At 35.7% G+C, this 24488-nt stretch overlaps 1 protein-coding gene across 1 annotated transcript in view; it reads right to left on the reverse strand.

The window, feature by feature from the left end:
- Positions 1-24488, reverse strand: part of VPS13B (vacuolar protein sorting 13 homolog B) — a 424599-nt gene that overhangs the window by 227883 nt on the left and 172228 nt on the right. Inside the window, 2 exon segments of the mRNA XM_032708140.1 lie at positions 6083-6230; positions 15048-15157. Coding sequence (XP_032564031.1) covers positions 6083-6230; positions 15048-15157 — 258 coding nt within the window.

A 24488-nucleotide genomic window follows, 5' to 3' on the forward strand; every position in this document is an offset into this window, starting at 1 on the left:
ACAGAAATGTGACATATATGTGTTCATATCTAAAGTCTATGCCTGAATTTTTCTTAATATCACTTACCATTCCAAATACAATTTATACTGTGAAGTAAGAATTTCAGCCTTTTGATTTGCAGTAACCTCTAATAAATGTGGATTCTGCCTAGTATTCTGCCTCATAAAAATATATGAAAAGTTACTTAGTCTTATAAATATAATCTAAAAATAAACAACCATTTTTTTCTCTCTCAGCATTGAATGTTTGATACAGAAAGAATGTTTGATATACTACACTGGCTTTGAGTTACTAATGTTTCTGAGATTCATACAGTTTCGAAATCCACACAGTGAACTGAAGAAATCATGCCACCATAACAAAAAGCCAAACATTTTACTAGCTGAAAAAACTCAGAATAATGCATTTTTTATATAGATATGTGATTGTCCAGCCATTTAAAACTTTCTATAAATCACCTGTGCCTTGACATCTTCCTTTTAAATAAACCTTTCAAGAACTAAAGCCTTTTCATAAAGATCCCAGTATTTTCAGGCACCCTAGGAAAATGTGTTACAGACTTAAATTTCTATATTTTACTTAACCTATTTAGCATCTTTTTAATTTCATTCATCTTCCCAAATTAATCATTATACATTTCCTAGTAGGCATGAATAAACAATAATCATTCAGTTCATTGAGCAGAAATAGTGACCTACTAATTCAAATACTTCAGATAATCCATTGATTTCTCACCAGACTTCTCTCACATTTGCCAGGTTTTTGCGTTCCAACGCATTAGGTTCATTTTAGCATGAACCTAATTAAGCATTCTAGCTGTACTTTAGGGGGAAAAAACCCAGTAATTACATCCATTTTTGCTAAGTACAGGTCCTATTCTGCTATATTATACTCAGTAAAACTTTTTTCAACTTAAGACGAAACTTGAAATAAAGACATCAGTCTGTCTTGACCTGTCTACATTTAAAGCTTCATCCTTTCTCCAATTTTATGGAAAAGTTCTTAATAGTGGTTCAGAAGTATCTCATGTATACTTTTAAGGAATTTTAAGAATTACTTCAGCAAAGCTTTCAAAATTGAATTACTAACACTTCCAATAACAACCAAGAAATTTCAGTATAGTAAGTATCTCATGACCAATTTAAGTTTTATTATAACTACACTGTCAAATATTAGGAAGTGACTGAAAGGAAAGCTGGAGATCTTTCTTTGCCTGGTTTCCTATGGAAAAAAGGTCTATGCATGCCTATACTCTATGCTTATGCATGCAACTAATTTGCTTGTTTTGTAACTCTTTTTGCATTGGTTGGTCAATATAAATCAAATTCGACAGGATAAATATTTCAAAGATACTAAGTTTCTACAAGTTCTGGGAAAATAAGTAAGCAGGGTAAAGCAGCTAGAAATTGCCAACAAGAGCTCTGTCCTTCCTGGAATTCAGGCAATTTATACAGGACAGAGAACATAAGGGCCATCTAAGATAGAATTTTCAACTTTCTTGTTAGGACATGGTCCTCTACCTGCTTGAAATACCAATGAAGAGTAGACTAAGTGTAACTGAGTACTTACGAAACTTTCCAACTCTTTAATTATTTCCCTGTAAGAACAATAGTTTCAAAGAACAAAATACCACTGTTCCAGAAACACAAGACATTTTTCCAAACTGGAGTGCTTTCATGTCCTATATTTCTCTCCATATGCACATACTCTTACGCAACACATCGACACTTCCTGCAGAATGAAACAATGCTGGATTCTCTTCTCGGCTTTGAACTTGGGACTAACACTGAATTTGTACTGGAATTACAAGACCAGTGAGCTGTGTGACCTGCAGACCTAGTCCATGAAAAACACTGCCCCAAACCCCCCACTGTTTAATTCTCTTTTGCAAATTTGTCCACCAGACAACTAAATGGAGCAATTGGGTGCTAGACACTTCAGCCGTAATCATTATTCAATGGTGTACACAAGACAGCTTTCAAAGACTGCACTATTCATCTACTGCAGCCCATACTATCTCCTTGTATAGGTATGCTACATATATTACATAATTACACACACATATAGCAATCATTTTGCAACTATCCAGACATAAGAGCTATACCTCTATGCACAACTATGGGTCTGCAAATCACTTTTTACTGAACTAACATGAAACTGCTGAATTGCTGAGAATGGGAGAAGTGGGTAGACAGAGAAATTGAAGTAAACTTTTTGTAATTATCTGTATCGCCTTGCTTGTTCACAGCTACATCACACAAAATTTAAACCATATATTCTATTATCTTACTCTGTTTTTGAAGCCTCTGTTGTTAAGGAGATTTATAAATAACTACAATTTGAGACTTAAGAACAGAAACCCTGGATTTTCACAGACAGATACCATATAAATAGTAGTTTTGCTCTTTTCCCATGCTTCATTTTTGGCAAGGTCTCAGCAGCCATTAACTAATAAACTGAACTCAAGATCGATGTTTTAAATCATTTTACAGCTGTGATTACAAACTGCTTTCATCTAGTACATAGGGTTGCCTTCTAGCAGTTTTCAAGGGAGTGACTGCTGAGACCATGCTAGACTTGAAAAGAATTAATTCAAAATTACCACCTGAATAGCATGATTTTAAGATGAAATCTCTTTCAAATTATAAGGACTATGCATATGTGCATATTATCAATGCAGGATCTCAGTTTTCTGACAATTTAAAACACGTGTAGCATAGGTAGTATTATATGTCCTAGATCTATAATCAGTGTGGTATTCCTGGTTTAAAACAGTGACACAAATAATGAATGAAAAAATACTCAGTCAGAAAGTAGGTGAAATTAGAAGAAAGGAATTGAAGTGAAAGAGGTACCCAGAAGAATTAGAAAGGAGAAGGATCACAGGCACTCTATTCTTAGTGCAATGAACTAAAGTTATATTTGCCATATTCCAACATATTATACAGCTGTAAAGAAAGAAATTGTGAAAGAAAGGATCAAGTGAAGCTTCTCCGAGAACAAGATCTTACCTTTCACACTTATATCTATCTAACCTTTTTTAACCACTGTAACTAGTGGCTTCATAATCAGAGAGCTTTTTTTTTGTGACACAAAATATGTGTTAGCTTCTACAGACCCCTGAATCTTCCACCACAAAGCCAACTCTGACAAACGTGGCACAAGAGAACTCTACAGGCATGAAGCTGCAGAAGGATACACAGAGAACAAGCCTGCATGGCACTGCAGTGTGACATGACTCTCCTTTCTTTCTTTAATTAAGGGAAATCTGTGTGGTTTACTGCAGCAGGCAGAGCAACCATTTAATTAATTTCATTACTATACAAGGCTTTCGGTCCTTGACATTCATTACAGGATTCACATTTTTTTCATGTAAATATCAAATATTTCAGATATGTTACACCTGCCATTTTATCTCCAGAGTATAACAAACACATAAACATATTAAGACACAGGTGTGCTGGTTTTGGCTGGGGTAGAGTTTATTTTCTTCACAGTGGCTGGTATGGGGCCACGTTTGGATTTGTGCTGAACACCGGGTTGGCAATATAGAAATGTTTTTGTTATTGCTGAGCAGTGCTTACACAGAGCCAAGGCCTTTTCTGCTTTTCGTACTGCCACACTGACAAGGAAGTTGGGGGTGCTTGGGAGGTTGAGAGAAGACACAGCCAGGACAGGTGACCCAAACTGACCAAGGGGATATCCCATACCATGTGACAGCATGCTCAGTATATATAGAGGGGGGATGTTCGGAGTGATGGGGTTTGTCCTCCCAAGTAACCATTACGTGTGATGGGGCCCTGCTCTCCTGGAGATGGCTGAGTACCTACATGTCTAGGGAAAGTAGGGAATTAATGCCTTGTTTTGCTTCGCTTGCATGTGGGGCTTGTGCTTTCTCTATTAAACTGTCTTTACCTCAACGCACAAGTTTTCCAGCTTTTCCCCTTCTGATGCTCTTCTCACACTACTGGTGGGGGAGTGAGTGAGGACTGCATGGGGGCTGGCTGGGGTTAAACCATGACAACAGACCAGCCTTCATTCCAGCAGTTTCAGGAACAATGCATCTTAAAAATAAACCCAATAGACCCTCTGATACGTGTAAGTAACTTCACTTAAAAAAATAGTAATCTTTTTCCAATCATTTTTTTAACAATTGACAATTAATGCAACCAAATTCAATAATCTCTTCTTTAAAAGACTGCTTCTAAATCAAAACAGAAAATGCTTAGTCAGTGTTCTCTCTTGAGAGAATTAGTACCATCACCTTTCTTTTCATAATATTAAACTCTGTGCTGCAAAATTGTTTAATAGAGAACCCAAATATCTACTTAATCTCAAAAAATCCTCAGCACTTAGGCTAAACTTATTTGATAAACTGATTGAGTAAATAAGCAGTAATTAACACAAATTAAATCTACAAATGAACTTCTAATTTTTCCAGAAATGTGTGTTGTACTAAGTAACTGAAAATAGATCTTGATATTTACTTCAATCTAAATGTGGAAGGAGTTGAGATGCACAGAAGCCCCTATTTTGCTTTCATGATGTTATTTATAATTTCATTTTGTTATTTCTCACACGCACAACAAAAGCACCCCAAAAAACAAAACTGACATCTATGGCCTTCCTAGATTTTGAACAATAATGTTTCCCTCTAGTAGACAATTCTGGTGTGATCCTTACTACAGAAAAGATAATATTCAAGGTGAAGAACAAAGGCCAAAAACCAAAAAGGTCTCCCAGCAGGGAGACTAGGACACTAATTTTCAAAATCCAAGTACAAAGCTACTTCTGCAAATCATATGCCTACTTTTTATAAATCAGTAATTAAGAAAAACTAATCTAGAATCTGTTTATACAAATACCTGTGTTTCAATGTCAAATATTTGAAATTACAAAAGCTTCTCTAGCGAATTACTGTTTGTGCTTTGCAGGTACAGGTAGAATTAACCTCAAGAAGAAACAACCTATATCATTCATTATATTGATACAGCAGAATAGATGACAAATACAGTTAAAAAAAGAATATGCTTGATACAGTCATTTAATTATATGGGCATATATATTTCCCTACATATTAGGCATAAATGAAGGAAATGCATAAATGATTTGTAAAAATAAATGGATAAATGGTAAAAATGAAGAATATTCATAAATAAAATAGAAGTCTTTGAAATGAATCTGTTGTTTTACTACCAATGATAACACATCAACCCACTAATATTCAGCAAACAGATTTTCTGGTTTTAGCCCTTTTTATCAAAATAGGCCTTTATCCCAAAACAGCATTTAACTCTAATACTAATGGACAATACTGTAATCTTAGTTTCAGCAGACAGCATCCTGAAGTACTTCATGATTATCTGGAAATAAACATCAATGCGAAGAAGAGAATTTGCATAGTGTATTTCAGAAGGATCAATAAATGTTTCAGCTGGACAGTAATTTTCTTTGGATCATTACCTACTTTACTACTAGCAGACAGTACTATATGAATAAATAGACTAGAAATTTCCAGAAAACCATATCACCCTGATTAGTGATAACAAAGTTTCTGTTTAGACTCTTAAATGTCCAGAAAATATTCCTAAACTCAAATAGTTTCTTGAAGTCCAGAAACAGAAGCACTAACAAATGCACTTTCTATGGGTGATTTTGAAAACAATGAATTTTAACTTTTCATGCACAAATCTTGACTTCCATACATGCCAGACTTTAAGCAATGCAAACAGACTGACTGAAATCAGAGATTAATCACAGTGAAGTCTGACAAAATTATGGACTAAGTATCAATGCAATTGGCAGATATCCCATTGAAAGCAGCTCTCATTTATCTCATTTTAAAAAAACTATTATATGAAACTATTAGAGCCCCAAAGACAGCACTAAATGAAAATGAGAAGAAAAATAAACATGTATTTCAAAGTTATACATATGATTATTTTTAATTCAAAAATTTGTAATTTCTTTACAGCTGAAAGTTGTTCCATATTATTTGCACAGCTGATGTGTTCAATGGTGAAGGCATGTTATTGAGAGGCTGCAAATGCAGGAAGGCTAGTTTCAATTAAGTGATCATACCTGTTACTGTTTTTGTTTTGACAGGACTGCTGGCATACTCAGAGGCTTGATTTGATTGCTGCCTTGCCAAAGGTGCACTTCCAACTGATGCTTCATCCTCTTTTTTTCGAGTTACTGACACACCAAGTGGAACAGCTCCTACAGATTGCTAGAAAAAGAAGTACCTTGTGAACCACTGAAAACCAAAACCCATTAATATTGGATTATGACACTGTCATGAGAAGCATGTCAAACTATGTATTTTGAAAGGTACAGAAGACAACTTGAAACACTGACTGGAGCACAAATATTCTGAAAACCAATTACGAAATGCTATATTCAGACTTGCACCTCTAATTCTTAATTTCAGTCCTGTTAGTCTGAAGAAAAAATCTCTGATAACAAAAAACTGAAATATAACTAACTTAAAATACCATGGTTGTTAGCCCAAATGCACATGAATAAACCTGGCTGATCACCGAAGTAAAATAATTATCTGAATGTTTAACGGAAATTGAAAAATTTTAGCCAGATATGAAGATCCCAAAGAAATTTATAAATTTCATTAAGCTTCAAAATAAAAGGTTCTTTGATATTTATACATTACCGTGCTTGTTTCTCATATTTTAAGTATAAAATTTAACTGACAACAACTGATTTTGAACTGTATTGTTCTTCATGCATAGCTGCTCAAAATGTGACACTTACACAAAACCAAAGGGATTAAAACCTACTTTGAAGGACTGGATCATTATTTTAAGATTAGAAAAGAGCAATGTGTATTAATCCATGTGGGTTATGGAACTGGAGGTACACAAATTAATACAGTTTATTGGCTTTGTTTTAACTTTTTTTTATTAATGAAAGCTAAAAAAGACAAAATTATTAAAAAAAATTTGATCCTCAATGTTGCTGTCCAGTTGGCTCTTAATATTTTGCTGCAGCATCAGCTGCTATGTAAATTGTAGATGCATCACAGTTGACAAAAGCAGAATATTTATACCATTGATTTTGCAGAGAGTTATCATTTAAGGATGACAAAAGTTTTTTCTAAAGATCAGACATTAGGATTACACGCATCTTAATTTTTGTGTAATTTAATTTTGTTCTTATTGGAGTGAAAATATAATCCATATAACTGCGTAATGAGAAACCTCACACATTGCATTAGGAATCTCTGTGGGAAACAAATTCGTGTGAGGCAGGCAATGTGCTTGTAAATTTTCTCCAATAGAAAACAGATCCTGAATCAAGCAGTGTGCAACATGTGCACACATACAAAACCCCAAAACAAACAGAAAAATCATTTAATTGAAGGAGAATGACTTCCAAACGCCTTCATCATTTTCCACTATAAAAGTAAATTAAAATAAGAAAGACAATTTAATCCTATTCCAGTGAAAACAATCAACTTATATATACAGTGGTATGCAAAGTTAATAGAAAAAGACTAATGTCAATGACAAACAGAACTCTCATCTCTCCTCCTTCTCCCTCTGAATGTACAGTCATTAATTTTGTCTCCAAAAGCACAAAAAAGTTGTTCTGGAACATAGTAACATGCCACTTTGGTGTCCTCTAGCTATAACAACATCAAAAATCCCCATGAGCTTTGAGAAGACAAGCTATGCCCCACAGAAATACTTCCCACATGGATACAGGGAGATGATCTGAAGTTTTCTAAACATTCATCAGACACTTTACATCACTTATTTTCACTACTTTTCAAAATCTATCCATTTATCTGATATAACTTTTCACAAGGCAAAGCCATTTGCAGCTTTCCCATGATGGCAACAGTTGAGCCATCATTTGGCAATTCTGGATGTAACATTGTAAGAACACTGACTTGCCAAAGTGAAGTAACAATTTTTGAAGAATGAATGCAGACAATACAGGACAGTTCAAAAGACAACAGGATAAAAATATTGTCTGAAGAAGTAGTTATCTATTTCTGAACCACTAAAGAAACGAATCAGCAAAATATAATAAGTTACACTACTAGTCATGGAGTGAAAAACATCAAGGCTATCACAGCCAGACAAAGCTGGAAAAAATTATGACCAAATATTGAGTGCTGATCTGGACAATGAAACAGCTGTTTTATCTTTGCTCACTGAAATCAAGGCTGATGTTGCTGCTGATGACGCCCAGTACAATCTTGTCAGGTTTTTGGCAAAAGATTTCTGGTTAAAAGAATGCAGAAGATGAAAGATCAGCGTTGAACTAGATGGAAAAGGATCATCAAGATTTGGGTTTTAGCCACAAATTGATGAGGAAATTGTTGCTTGGGAAATAGCAGATGACAAGAGCCCCACAGCTGTAGGAGAAGCTGAATCTGATGGGAAAGGAGATATTGCAGGCAAGTGTTACCATAAGAATTTCATCACAAGAATCCAAAAAGCTAACTATAAAGTAGTATGTAGTAAATCTTAAATACACCTACTAGGGATTAAGCTTTATGGTTACTAATTGGTAGTGTTATAAAGAAGATAAAGAGCACGTAACAAAGTTCTGGAACCACGGCAACATTTATATGATGTTATTTTGTTGACACAAAGTCAAAATCAGATTCTGTTCTAGAATACTGATCACAGTTTTATCAATGGAATAATGTTCTGTGGCTGTTATATACAGAATACGAAATTAAATACAATTCACAGAATTCAGAATAAAAAAATTTACTACTTTTCAAGTACAATTATTACAATTAAGTTTTTAAGCGGAGGCTGAAAAACTACAGAAAAGCTATCCTTTTCTGAATTTAATTTTTATTGGCACAAACAATCTAAGACATTACACACCATGTGAAGTATGTGTACACAAAACACGCACATACATATATGCTATTTATGCACACAAATGGATCAACAGATACTAAATTTTTTTTTTTACTTCATACTGTCTGGTCAACATGACTTTGGAAATGATAAAGATCTAAAATCAGAGAAAGGCTCAGAGCAATACTAGCTAAAAACCAACCTGCCAGAAATACTTAGACCCAAGTATTTCCTGGATTTATGTGGAGATACGCCAACTAACCAAACCTAAAATATCCTGTAAAGAGGGCTAGTGGAAATTTGCCCTACGTGAACTAATATTTTATTTTTCTTGGGATTTTTGGTAATTAAATATTTTATTTCTGAATTATAATTTCCCACAAGTGTGAGGCTGAAGAGATTGCAGGCTAATCTGGGAACATGAGAAATGTGTTTTTACAGAAAATTGGACCAACAGAGCAGTCGAGTAACTTTCATTTGAGGGACGCCTATGCAGTCTCCTCCTTGATAACAAACCAAAGGCAAAAGAATATTCCAAGATAAGAAATTAACTATTACTATCAAAAGAAAAAAAATGAAGCACTGGCTTGTGAAATGTAGAATACAAAAGAATCAGTCCAGACGTGGTCCAGAAATGGTACCAAACCCAGCTCTCCCCTATGGTGGATGCTGCGTGCACACAGATGGATGTGTACATGTGCAGGAGCTTGTACCAGTAAGCAGAAAGAAAAACTACTGAAGTCTTTAGAGTGGGGACAGATGGCAGTTTCACTCAAAATATGGTGTTTATTGAACATCTAAGATCACTGTCATGCAATCACTATCTCCTTCAGAGAAGAATATTTACCCGTGTTACAAGACTGTCCAAGCTGTGCCAGAATGAGCTGCAACAGCAAGGAGAATCTACCTTGCCCATCTTACAAGTTTTAGTATCTTGAAATCAAAAAACTGCAGAGTTACATTTCATTGGTTTGATTTCTGAGATTAATAATATACTTAAACTGCTTCAGAGAGTTCAAACAAAACTAGGCATTAGGCCTAGTTCCCAATTAAAATTAATTAATTGAAATTAATTGCTAAATAAAAAGACTAGGCATGTCTAACTCCTGAGGTTCACAAAAGCACCTTCTTTCCTGGCAGGTGAACTTGCTAATTCAGACGAAATTCTGTGACTGCTTCAGGTAGGAATTTCAGGTATGGTTGGAAAAGTGCTCTGCTGGGATAAAAGACCAATCTCTGATTAGCTGTAATGTTTCCAAACTTATGCGATGAACTGGTGTCAGCCAAGAACCCCCTCATTTTCACCAATGGATGAAAGCATTCCATCAGCAGTTTCAAGGGGCCTCTGAAAGTAGAACATATAAGGTTTGAGTCCCACGTAGCTCTAGTTTCCTAAGCAAGCAGTAACTTCATTCCTGTATCCTTTAGAAACATGATTGCCTTCCATGGGGTAAGGGGTGACAGATTCTGAATAGGGATAAACACAGTGCTCCTGACCTGCAAGTAATATCAGAAATCAAAATCTATCATAATTTGAGAAGTCTTTGCACACCAAGAATATAATTATGTCTACTGTAGATACATGCTTGTTTTATCAAAGCCTTTCCAAATATTTATCAAGGTAAAAGAGAAACTAGGCAACACAGCTCTGCCCTTAATAGCCAACCTTCCTGCAACAGGGAAAAATCTTAAGTTTGGGTACTGAAACTTACTCTTATATTGAGTCGTTCGTTCATTATCAGAATCATTTGGCTCTTAAAGAACCAAAGATGTGCAATATAGCGAAAGTCATCCCAAGACAGAACAATTTAAAGGCCTTTTTCTGCTAGAGTCTACTGACCAAGCCATAATGATAAAATCACTTCAGTCAAAAATTCCAGAGAGACCTCTGGTGCAGACTTCTGAATGAAAAGGTGCCCAAAGTACACCATCAAGATAGATAATACCCACAGCTCACACTGAACTTTCCACAAAGCAGCGAAAAGATTTTGTAACAAGGTAAAATTCCCAAGATAAGGGTAGTGAAAAGAGAAAATGAACAAACAAAAAAAAGAGTAGAAGGAAAATAATTAAACTGAATTGTTAATGACAAATTCTGTAATCTACCTACACACCTGAGGAAAAATTCTTCATTTTGAATTCAGATGCACAGTCTTCCATGGCAGAGACGTTTATGGAAAGAGAGAAATTTGGATTCTGGATTAATTTAGATGTGTTACATTCCAGTGCTATAAAGCACAATGAACCTGGAAGAGGTGCAATGTATTTTTCTGTTCTTGTATACAACTAAGGATGTTCACCCTGAACTGTTGGGCTTAGATTTACTCTTTTACTGAAATACTCATTAGATTAGGTAATAACACATGCATGCATATGGAACAGCCAAAAAAATGACAGAAGTATGCAGCCATACACATTTATATTACACATCTATGTGTAAACAGGCATTTTTGATAGCTTAGTCTTTCCTGAAATTACTCATTTTATCTCATAGAAATGAGTAGTGAAAGAAAAGTATTGACAAGCCATGAAGGCTTTACAGTAATGTGCATTTGAGAAAGACGACATGCTCATTTATAAATTCACTGCAAACAGCATCATACATACCTGACTATCTCACATCAAAGTATAGCTCAGGCTTCTTTACCAAGGAAAACAGACTCTTCAAATTTTTATCTGTGCAAAGCTAAGTATGGGATTTTACAAGGGAGTAAATACATGAAAAACAGTATAGAAGCATAATAATTACATTTTTATCAGATTTCTTATTAATGTATTTGTTCTTAAGATGTAGGCCTTAAAAGCAAAACATTCACATTCAAAAAATTTACCCGTGTCAAACATAATATTTCATATATCTATAGTGACATCTTTAAACCTTTCTTAGTGTTTCTATTTCATAGTTATAACATAACCAATGTCAGTACAAAAAATATATACCACGGAATAACTTTCTTCAGAATAGTTTTCACCTATTCTTCAGGTTTTGAACTAAAGGAGAGTAAAATCCTAAAGTATATTTCTTAATTCATTCTTGCCATATTAAATACTAGAAAGTTGAAAATCAATCCATTGACCATTATTACTATCAGATGACATCTTAATAATAAGATGGCATGACAAATTCACTCTTTTTTAACATATACATTAAGCCATTGGATAGGGCTTTGAGCAACCTGGTGTAGAGGAAGGTGTCCCTGTCCATGACAGGGGTGTTGGAATTAGATGAATTTTAAGGTCCTTTCCAACCCAAACCATTCTATGATTCTGTGATTTTAGCAAGTTCTGGTTGTTGAGGTTTTTCTTTCAAACGAAGAATTTGGTGTATCTTGATAGGCATGATGCTTAGAAGGGGTTGAATAAAAACATCTCTAAGATGTCTCTAGCTTACAAGCCAAAAACTGAGGATTTTGAAAATATTTTTAAGATACAGTACTTTGATTTATAAAGTTTATTCCTTGATCTGTCCCAAGACTCAAGTTATTTCAGCTCATTATTATTAAAAATAAACAGTAATTCCTGCCAGTTTAATATATAGTGTGTTTTGGGTGTTCTGGGGGATTCAGATTTTTGAGTTATTTTTAATCCATCATCTTGCAAAGGTTGGTGTTGCTTACTGCACACTGTACACACAGTACAGTGGTCCAAACAGGAAAGGTGTACCAGTAGTGTCTTTTCTTAAACAAAGCAGCATGTAATACTTCCTACACTTATTATCTGGAAAGACCATCAGCTGATGATGAGGTGAATAGATTTTCATGATATCAAATATCGTTTCCTTACCTCATCCTGTCCCTATTACCAATCTGTGGTTTGTTGGTTTTTTTCTAACTTTTCTGACACTAAACAACTGTATTTTCTTCTCCTTGCACATTATTCAGAGCTGTTAGATACAAAATCAACATAAAACACTTTTGAAAATAAGTGTGTATAAATCATGTAAGTATTACACAATCTTTATTAAATTCTTGTGCTCGCTTGAGTTTAGAAAAGGAAAGGAGCAGGAGAACAAAAGAGCTGAAAAAGAGCCAGCTAAAATATTTCATTATCTATAGGAATACACGTTGATATTAAGTCAGGAAAATTATGAACTTCTTTTCCTATTGGAAAGGCTGAGGTACTGAATACCTTCACCTCAGTCTTCACCAGCAAGACCAACCTTGAATCTGAGCTATCAGAGACTGGGCAAAAGGCTGGAGCAAGAAAGGCTCACCCTAAGGGGAAGAGGATCAGATCAGGGAATACTAGACAAACTAGACATATGTAAGTCCATGGGATATACCCATGAGTGCAGAGAGAGCTGGCAGATGTCATCACAAGATCACTTCTGATGTTCTTTGAACAATCATGGCAACTGGGAAAGCTGGCTTTGGACTGTAAGAGAGCAAATGTCACTTCTACTTTCAAGATGGGCAAGAAGAAAGCCCAGAGAACTACATGCCAGTCAGTCTCACCTGAAGGTGAGGAACAACTAATCCTGGAAACAACTTCCAGGCATATGAATGAGAAGGTGGTGGCTGGGAGTAATCAGTATAGTTTCCAGACCACGAACTCCAATAAATAGCAATGTACCCCATGGGACAAAAATCTCATGTGCCAGTATATGCTGGGGCTGCCCAGCTGGAAAGCAGCTCTGCAGAAAAGGTCCTAGTGGACACCAGGTTGAACAAGAGGTAGCTAAGTGCCCTTGCTGCAAAGAAGGTGAACGGTATCCTGGGTTGCATTACACAAAGTACTGCCAGAGGAAGTGGTCATTTCTCAGTACTGGGTCTAATTCTGAACTCCAGTACATGAGAGACATGGGCATACTGGAGCGAGTCCAGCAAAGGGCCACAAGGATGATTAAGGTACTAGAGGATCTTACATATGAGAAAAGGCTAAGGGAGCTGGGATTGTTCAGTCTTGAAAGGAGAAAGTTCACAGGGGACCTTCTCAATGTATAATAATACCTCAAGGAAAGGTGCAAAGAAGTTGGAGCCAGGCTCTTCTCAGTGGTGCCCAGTGAAAGGAGTAGCAGAAATGGACATAGACAGAAACACAGAGGCTTCCCTCTGAATGAAAAGGAAATATGTTTTTACAGTGAGGGTGCCTGAGCACTGGAATAGGCTCTTTATTCAGCAAGACCTTGTACAACTTACTCTAATAATTGATAGGATTTTGCAGACTTCACACTAAATAGTTAGCCCCAAGTTCAGTTCAAAGAGAGATGCTAATTCTGTTTCTGGCTAATATAAACATAAGCAGCACTGGCTTTGCCATATCGCCTTTTAAAGAAAACATGCTGCACATTACACCATACAGTACACAAACAGACAGCAGAACTTCTTACTACAAACTGTTTCAGTAGTAGAATGGTGAACCTCACAGGGCTGCATGTACCCCCAACATCCCAGCACAGCAATCATTAATTGTTCTGTTCCCGCTGAAAAAAATCTCTCATTATGAGACAAAGATCTAAAGATTCTTACAATTGTCATTTAATAACTGACCACTTATAACTGAGAGAGAACATCAAGTGATAGAGACCACTAGTTTTATCAACTACGACAAATTTAAGCTTCAGAAAATTCTGCCAAACAACAGTTATACATAAGTTTAGTATCAGGCAAAACCTGTGTTCTTCTCAGGTCAGGAATATGGGGTATGAAAATTAGTGTCAAAAATACATCAAGAAAATGTTGCACCACACAGACCCACACCCTTTGCTTCTTTTATCTTTTTCAACCACTTTGTACGCAAACATGTAGTTTGATATGATATACAGAATCTGCTACAGAGCTCACCTCTGCCAAGTTATGAACTGTATGGTTCATCTCCTATTAAATGGGGTTTAATTAGAGTGGTGACTTTATAACCAGTTATATAATTATTTGATAGACCATCCCAAATTTTAAAATAGGATGTGTTATTCAGACTTAGAAGGCTTATGAGGTCTCTGTAGTTAAAATTAGTTGCAAAATAATGATCCCAAACACTGACCACAAAACCACTTTTGTTCTTTAAATCAAGAATGAAAAATTTATGAAATTAAAATTTTAATATGCAAACTTAACATTTTAAATAATTCAAAATAAGATCAAGTATGTGCAATAAGCTACACAGAAGATGGTAACAAACAATAAATATTTGGAAAAAGAATGCAATACTGGCATATATGGAAGTGAACACTTCCCCACTCCCACTCCTTTCCCTCCAAAAATACATACCTGTTGAATGTGCCTACTAGCTCGTTTCTGAGGTTGGTAGATAAGCCAAGTATACAGGACTGGATCAACATTAATTGCTAATCCTTGTACACTGGACAAGAGAACTGCACCTACACACCATAAAAAAGAGAAAAAAATGTAAACTATCTGCTTAAGAATCTCCTTATATGTATTCAGTTTTCTTACACATAAATCATCTTTTATGCAGACTTTTGTTTGGCTTGGATTTACATACATTTTAAATTCTAATCAAGAGTAATAATTAAAGTATAAAATTCAATAACTTCTTCCAAGTGAGAAACTTACCAGCACCGCCAGTGTTATGGACACATAAAAAAAGTAGCAAATTGCATTTTGATTTTGCTTATTAAAACTTTTTTGCCAAGAGAAGTGCTTGTTTTCACAAAGTTGTTTGTGTAACTGAATAAATACAACACCTTTCCTCAAATTCTCAGCCAATATTAACACTGTAAAAAATGAGTTAGTAAGACCCTTGACAGAAAGAAAAGAATATAATGCATAACTTCCCACAACCTCAACAAAAAAATGCTCATGGTCTAGGACAGTGGGTTCTTTTAACAAAGACAGGCCTCCTTTAGGTTAATGTTCTGCCCAAAGCTGCTTAGGACAAACATTTTTCATGTAAACGTGGGCATGAATATTCTTTAGAAGATGAGCTAGGCAAAATAAGGCAAATTTTTTAATTCTGATAAGATTGGCAATCTCAGTACTGTGAGCTCTTAGGATTTTATCCTAAGTTTTACAGTATATCTTATTTTCTTTAAATCTCACCTTTGAATTCTTAGTATTACAAGATAGAGTTACTATATCTTCATTGCTTAAAAGGAAACTTCTAGTTTTCTTATGGTTGTGAAGAAAAACTTACATGGAAAATGTTAAGGTTCAAAATAGGAGAATAACTATCTCAGTACCCAGAAATGTTAGCAGATACACCAAGCCATGCACACTAAAACCCAATTTATATATCACTATTTCCATTAAACCTGCATTAAAAATCTGATGATGCATTGGTGAGGTATATTAATATAATACAAAGTATCTATTATATTGAAAAAGTGTGGCAAATAGAAGTAGGTGGTTATCTTTCCACGTAAGCTTTGCAATGTTAAAACAAATTCATTAATTAAATAATTAAATAAATAACAAAATAAATTTAAACAGAAATCCTGGTTACTGGAAGATACCAGCACCAAGTTCTAGAAAATTACAGTAGTTCTATAATACTTAGAATCATAGTTCCCAAAGCAATATATACTACATTTACTCCGTAGCATACAATGTAATTATGGAGCAATCTGAACTTAATAATAAATTCTAATAAATTCAGAAAGCTTGACATACAATTCAATGTACTTTCCAAAAAACAGTAAAAACATGCGCTTCAAAACACACATTAGCAAAACTGTAAATGGGAAACTAATTAAAAAAATATAAGTTATGAGTTTATTGTATATAACAAAATTTTAAACTCAGCTGAATTCCAAATAGCAAAGACACACCAACCTGGGGTGACACAAGCAAAGCCTAATGAGCACAATGGGAAAATGGCAGTCAAGAAATACACAAAGATAAATCATCTGCCTAGCACAGGAGTTGGAACACACACTGTGAGGAACTTCTATGCACAGACTACTCTATGTGAGCTGATGGTTTTAAATGTCAGTAAAAAACCTAAGAAATAAATCTGCAGTTAAGGCAAAGCCAATGTCAACCATAAAGTAAAGGGGTAACATGCAAGTAAGAAGAGCAGTGAATATGTCGTGGCAAGATATGGAGGAAACTAGAAAAAGGAAGAAAAAGGTAACAGAGGATTGATAAAGTATATGCTTCAATCATTAGCTTTTATAGGATACTTGGATGCCAAAGTAAGAGAATCCTGCATCTTTAAGAGATACTGCCTGTTGTCAGCAATACTTAATGAAAGGTTTAATGTATATGTGATTTGATAAGTCGGAGTCAGACCTCCCAAAGAGCGAGGAATAGTCAGCCTACAGGCAAAGTCAACAGAAAATCCCACACTTCTAACGGACTCCTGAAGAGAAAAAATGGTGTTACTGTAGCACATCATGCTATGGTAACATAACACAGTTTCTTGATTACTGAAAAAAAATTAGCTACAACTAAGAAGTTCAGTAAAATTAAGTCATGCTTTGAACTGAAACTACCTTTTCCCCTCAATGAAGTCACACTGGCACAATCCCATAAAATTTTACAGTAAGACAGCAGAGATAGCAAAATATTTTATTTTTCCAGATGTCTTTCAATAGCTGGTGTCTGGGATGTAAAAAAAAATAAAATCAACCAAACAAAAAAAGCCCAGTAGAAGTAGTCAGATAAGCAATTACATTATTTATTTCTCAATTTGACTGTCAGGTAACTTTGGCTTCCTACTAAGCTACTTCTGCCACACTGAATTACTGAAATTTACTGTTGTATTTGCTACTCCACCACCATATTCAAAGAGCAGCTTAATCACCTATGTAAAGTTGTTTTCTGTGTAACAGCTTTCTTCAAAAAAAGTATCCAGTAAAAAAAGTTTCTCAGATTTGCCTCCTGATTTCATGCCAAGAAATAAGAATCCTTCCCAGTTTTTAAGGAAGTTCTCACTGATGTGAGGATCAAGCTTTAAGTTGGCAGCAGGTTCCTTACACGTCTAAGAAAAAAAAAAATTGCTATTTTGTCTCTGTCAAAAAGCAATGCTAAAGTTTCCTGGATTTCATTAGGATTGTGATAAACTTTCTTTTCTTCCCCTCCCCTTTTCTCCCTTTAATTAAATTTACATTTCAGAAAAAAGCAGACCTTAGTCCCATAGCACACTTGGGTTTCCTTTCCAGATCCCAGTTCTGGCCAGATTTATCTATTACATATATCTAGTAAATGACTTGAAAAATAAGTATCAACCCAACATCACGTAATCTTTAATGTTTGAGAATTTCCTCAGTCATGGTGTCATTTGCCAGGCTTAGCTTGGGCAAAGAATTTCTTTCCTCTAAAACTTTCCACTCTGTCCTGAAGGAACGAAGAAGGAGAGGCTGCAGGTGGGCGGTGGAGGAGGACGAAGAGAAGGCAGCAGAGCACAGCGATGCTTGGCACTCTCATCCTGTGGATGAGCTTCTTGACAAGCCTCCTTGGATGATGACAGCTGCAACAACAGCACTTGTCTTCCCAAGGGATGGGGGATGAGGGCCCACAGGGAATAACCTGGAGCCTCCTGCGCTTGGGTTGGGTCTGCCACACCACCTCCTCCCACCTGGAGTGCTGAGCATAGGCTGCTGGAGAAGCAGGGAGGTGAGGGGTCATTAGCCTGGGGCTCTCTCTGTACCCACTCCTTCATAAGGAAAACTCAAGCATGTAACCAAGTGGGGAAAAAAGGGAACATAGTACACTTCTGGTGAGCTGGAAGAGGACACCCCGGGGACACAGCTGCAGAGAAAAAGAGGCCAGAGGTAAAGGCAGGAGGGTAGGTGAAATGGGGCAGAGTCCAGCAGTAGAGCTGTGGAGCTGAGGAATGCTCAGTCAACATGAAAGAATAGGAAAGGGCCTCAAATATCACAGAGACACAAGAGAAGGATGAAGGCAGCAGGATAGTGAAAAAGGAAGGCAGAAGTGAATGAGCACTTTGGGAAGGAGAAGGGAGGTGGCAACACTTGGGGAAAATCACTGTCTTTTTCGAGATGCACAAACCTTGTGAAAGAGTAAACAGCGTTACTGAGTCACTCCCAACACTGGAGAAAAGAAAATTTACTAGGAGGAACAGACAATAATAGTTCAATCATAAATTTTTTTTATTGAAACTCAACATTCAACACAACGGTAAGAAACCATGATGAACTAGACACTGAGAAGCAGTGTTGGGATTTATGCACCTGAAAATGTATTTCATCTCTGCAACAATAAAGGATCGCCCTGGCAGAATTCTTTCCAAATTCTGTTCTGTGTGTATGCAGTATCCAAACACACCTTTATTACTATTTCCAGTAAAACCTTTCAGTAACACATTTCAGATATTCCCCTATAAAATGAACTGAAGAACCTCTATAGTAAACTGAAGTTTGAGTTATAGTTAATGTACATTTTCTATTGGGGAGGGATCATAAACATGAACAAAGAGAACGATCAACAATAAAACCCAATTCTGACAAGCTCTGTAAATTACTAGTAATTAACTTAAGAAAATATTACACCATCTTACCATATAAACTGCACCATGAATTATTTTTAGCATTGAGCACTCATGACTCCTAGATGTGTCAGGCTACATTAATGATATGCAGGATGCTGATACAGGTTGGGGTAGAGTAAATATCCAATTATTTTAAAGGATAACAGAGATAAGAAATATTTTTTTTATTTTCTTGCTGTTTTGAAGGGCATTTTCACTAAGGCATACTGTGAAAATGCAAATGTGCATATTACACCCAAATGAATAGTTCTAGTTTATAAAAGTGTATAGGTAATTAATTCTTTCTGCTAGCTGACTCAGAACAGATGCATTGTAAATCCCTAAATTTGGAAATATCTAAGTCTGTTTAATTTTAGTCCGGGCGTCAACTAAGGGAAAAAGACTGCTCTTAACTACTCTGCTTACTGCCAATATGGCTCGCTTACCCACATTCCAAACAGGCTTTAGCAATTAGCTATCCTGTGGCACCACAGCCATTTTCAGTAACATCCCAAAGTGAAGAATCAGAGCTAAAGAGTTAGAGATTGCAGTTACACAGCATAAAAATTAAACATACAACTTTGGTCTACTTTGGACTATCAAGGACAAGCCAATATGATTGTCTTGCAAAATAATCAGCTTATCTAAGAGACACAATCCTGCATTTCATCCTAAATTGCAAAGTCAGACAAGGGAAACAGGTATTTCAAGCCACATCGAAGTCTATGTGATTGTGAAAAATTATTTTTACATTATAATAACTAACATAAGTTAATAAATTTTGTCTAACTACAGAAATATGTCTGCATGTCTCTCTATTCAAGGTTGACTTGAATGACAACAGATGTAAACATTATCCCAATTTTCTCTCAGATAAAAAACTCCAAGTCTACTGTACTTTCATAGAGTTTTACATTCCCCAAGTGCTTAAAATAAGTCTGAGATCAATTAGTTTAGTTAGTTAGACCAATATTAGAATGCTTCATTTAAACAGAGGTAGTGGGGTAACATTTTCCCATTAATTAAGGTGTTTTGGTCTGTAAAATCAAACACAGTTGTTATTCTTTGCTCAAGAATACATACCCCACAATATTTTAAGTGTATTCTTTTTAAATTAAAAAAACCCTTTTAATCTCAAGAAATGTTCAGTAAGAACATACTTCTGCTATCATCACCTTGTAACTCTCCTACTGAGGTTTATAGCAAAAAACCACGGAAAATAACCGAGGTCAACATCATTATGTTTATTTCAAAAATAGAGAAAGTGAGGCAGGGAACTGCAGTTATTAAATTACACAGCAGGACAGCAGGACCCACGGATAGAATTCAGATGTTAAAATTATGTGCCACAGCTACGTGCCTGCTGTAATCAGTAAAAAAAAAAAATGTACAAGTGAGTCTTGTGTTAACCATAACTCTAAATCACATGAGCCTAATTTCAACTGAACCTTCTGATAAGCCATTGTTAGGATTAAAGAAAAAAAATATCCTGTCTCTATTAACATACATACCCAAATACTCACAAATGCTGAATTATGAAATTGTAACACAGAATTATAGTTAAAGATGAAGCAAAACACAAAACTGCTGAATACACCAGTTAACATAAAGGACTGTACGTAAGGCTTCATTTTTCAGGTACAAGAAGCCACTTCTGCAAATCAATCTCAGCAGAAGGAGTTAGAGAGTATTCTGAGTTGGAAGAGACACGTGAAGATCATCGAGTCCAACTGAAGTGAATGGCCCATATGAGGATTGAACCTGCAACTGTGGCATTATTAGCACCATGCTCTGACCAATCTGAAACAAGGCATGTCAAATCAAGGTGTGGACAACAACCCTCAGTTATTTCATATCATCTCTGCTCTTTGATATTAAGAAGAGAGTTGATTTCATTTAGCATTTTGTCTTTCCTACTGAGGAAAAGCATTGTGACATGTTGAGATGCAAGTTTTCACAAAAATGCTAGAATATACTAACTTGTATGCTGCATGTTTTTGGAAAAAAAAAGTTATCTTGAAAAACCGCTTTATTTTCCAAAATCATTTGAGCAAAACTTTAATTTCCTTTAGAGAATATGGCCATGTGGGTTCAGGGAAACAGTTTAATAGGCAATAGCATGTCTTGGCAGGGAGGTTGGACTACATGATCTTCAGAGGTCCCTTCCAACCCTAACAATTCTGTGATTCTGTTATCAAGAAAAAAAGAAAATATGTAGGCAGCTGTCGTATACAGAGATGTCAGTTTTATTTCCACAATTATAGAATCATTTCTATGAAAATGCAATGGTAATATTCCTATGCTGAGCTGCATAGCACCTCTTCTTTAATTCTAGGGTTTTATTGCAAGAATGTCTCACTCAAGTATCATTTCCTTATGTTAACTTTTAGGTCCTGTTTACAGATTTAACCATCACAATTACTATTCTGTAAATATAAGAAGTATGAGGAATTCTAAATTCAGCTGACAGAAAGGGCTATACAGATAGAAAGTAAGGATATAGTATAAGGACTTCAAAAACGTATTGTCAGTGAGTAAAGAAAATTATTCTGAATGCTTTAGAAAACAAGACATATTTAGAACACTTGGTTTAATTCATAAAAATATAAGGAGAAATAAAATATTTGAGTTGCCCAGAGAGCTATGTTTCCACTCAGACACTGCAGGGTGGCCCAAACTGACTCCAAGCAGAGGTTGTTACTGGAGACAGTGCTATGAAAGCGGGTATTCAGAAACCCAGAAACACTTATATCTCACCACATCAGTTTACAAAGTTATCTACCAAAGTCTGGTCCCTTTGTCTTTTTCTCCCCTGCTAAGTCCCACTAGAAAGCTATCTAAGTCAGTGTTATAAATCTGATCATCAATCTGACTCTCAGTCCTTAGACTGTGTTTATTATGAAACTTCATGGCTAAGATGTGCTCTGCAAGCATCGTGATACTTTCACATATAAGAGTTAACAAGCTACCAACATGCATCTGATACCACCATCAGTACATGCTTGACAAAGACTACTTAGACCTCTCACTAATGCCATAAATTACAGTAACTTGATCATAGCTGACCAGGTTTTCAAAATGTTCATAAAGGCTTGAGAATTTTAGCTTGTTTAGCTCTCCGACAAAAGAACTCAGATACATGTTGCAATGTTAAGGTTGTTTATCTCCATTTTCCATGTGGAACCTGTACAACTCACAGTTACTCCTGTGGATCAAGAGGAGACTGAATATTCCACTGAAGACCATGTTTGGGGCTCTGAATAAACTACGAGGCAATTTTCCTAATTTTTTGTTCACCTAGCTGAGACCTTCTTGGTCCCATTTTAAAGGCTGTGGTGGTTATTTTTTCAGGTTACAAAGACTTCTAGTCTCACTTGTAAAATGTAGTAACTTCATTGAATGCATTTCTGATGAGCTACTGAAAACAGACATCTTCTCAAGCAGACTAGAAATAAAATGTTTATATGGATATTTTCTATTCAACAAGAATTTTTCTAATTCCTTTATTTAATGGACTAAAATTAGAAATGAGAGGAATAGGGCAGCAAATTCCTTCTTCCATTTGAACTCAGGAGTCTACTACTACTTTTGGATCACATTCTATTCTGCGAAATTGTGAACAAATTTTGTGATAAAATAAATACTGTGGCTCAAACGTGGTGTTCTCCTGAGGAATCAACACACATAAGGACAAGGCAGATTTAATTACATAGTCTATTATAATTCCCTACACAAATTCAACAAGGTGATTAATCAAAGGCTTTTAAAGAAACTAGGCTATCTACAAGGGATACAAGAGGAAATAAAATAGATACATAGTTTGAGATGCAGTAAATTATTTGGGAGAAAAGAAAAACTGATAGAGAATTACCACCATGATAATTTTCACTATGGAAGAAGGCAGATCCCTGCAGGGACTTGTACTACTCAAGACATTCCAGGAGACTCATGTGGTGACCAGCTCTGCTGAGCTATCCAGAGAAACCAAAACTGGGCTGATTGAAGAACGCCCAAAGTATCCCACCTGATTCAATAGAGATAAACACACTTTTCCTACTGATGTTGCTGCCTCATATCTTAACTTTACATGTAAAATGATAACTGAGTAGACTGCTTTGACTAAGAAAACAACATTTCTGTTTATTCTAGAAAAGTGTTAGACCAGTGTTCAGTAGGAAGGAAGGAACAGGCAAATATCATTCACACCATTGCATAAATCCATTGTGTACAAGATATGGAGAACACTGCATCTAGCTCTGGTCAGTCAAAAGGGTCAGTTTTAAGCATTCAAACCTGAAATCTTCTGTTTCACAATACCATTCACTCAGCATTTATGCTCCCTGATTCACTCTATGCTCCATGCCAAATGCATTATACATTCTCCAAATCCCAGAGCAGAGAGCACAGAAATAAAAATGTATACACATGTATCTTGAATTTCACTTACTGGTTAAACAATTTTCTTTTCTTCATTTTTAAATGATTGCATATTTACTACAGTCAACTCCAAAGCAAATGGGTTTTGAAAAACTTCAGGTCCAAACCACCTGGATGTGGAACTCAGAGCCTCAGACGAGCTGCAATGTCAGAACCTCTTTTCCAAATGCATTATTATTTGTAGATTTTTGTAATTGTGTTGTTCTAGGTAAGTTATGTATACATTTGTGTACGTACCACCACTCACCCATGGCTGGGCTTCGCGAATGAAGATTTGGGGAGGGCTCTACCCACGTTTGTTACAAGCGCGCTGGTGGCTACCATCACTATCTGCACTTTATATGCTGTTTACACAGACATAAATTGATGAAGATCCCAGATACACAACAAACAAGTTCTAATCATTGTAGACAATCCAGGAAAAACATTTTGATTAAAAAAACCCTCCAAATTCCACATAAAATTCTGCACAGAGAGCTTCAGCTGAAGGGCAAAAGGCCATGGAGAGGCAAGCCACTGAGAAAACACTTATCAATGGACCAAGACCTCTTCCAAGTGAGTGAGGAAAATAATGCTTCGACAGAGCAGAAATCTAAAAGGTATCTTAAACTGGCTGGGTTTGGAACTATTAATCATATAGAACCATTATATATATATATATAAATATATATATATATATATATATAAATAATATACACACACACACTATATATCTATATCAGATATTATAGGCAGAAGATAGCTGAAGTCTGCTCCAAGGCTCTGAAATTGTAGGAAATAGGTCTTTGCTGAAACACTTGATATCACCCATGCTCCAGCAG

The sequence above is a fragment of the Chiroxiphia lanceolata genome, chromosome 1, assembly GCF_009829145.1.
Source record: "Chiroxiphia lanceolata isolate bChiLan1 chromosome 1, bChiLan1.pri, whole genome shotgun sequence".
Classification (NCBI taxonomy): Eukaryota; Metazoa; Chordata; class Aves; order Passeriformes; family Pipridae; genus Chiroxiphia; species Chiroxiphia lanceolata.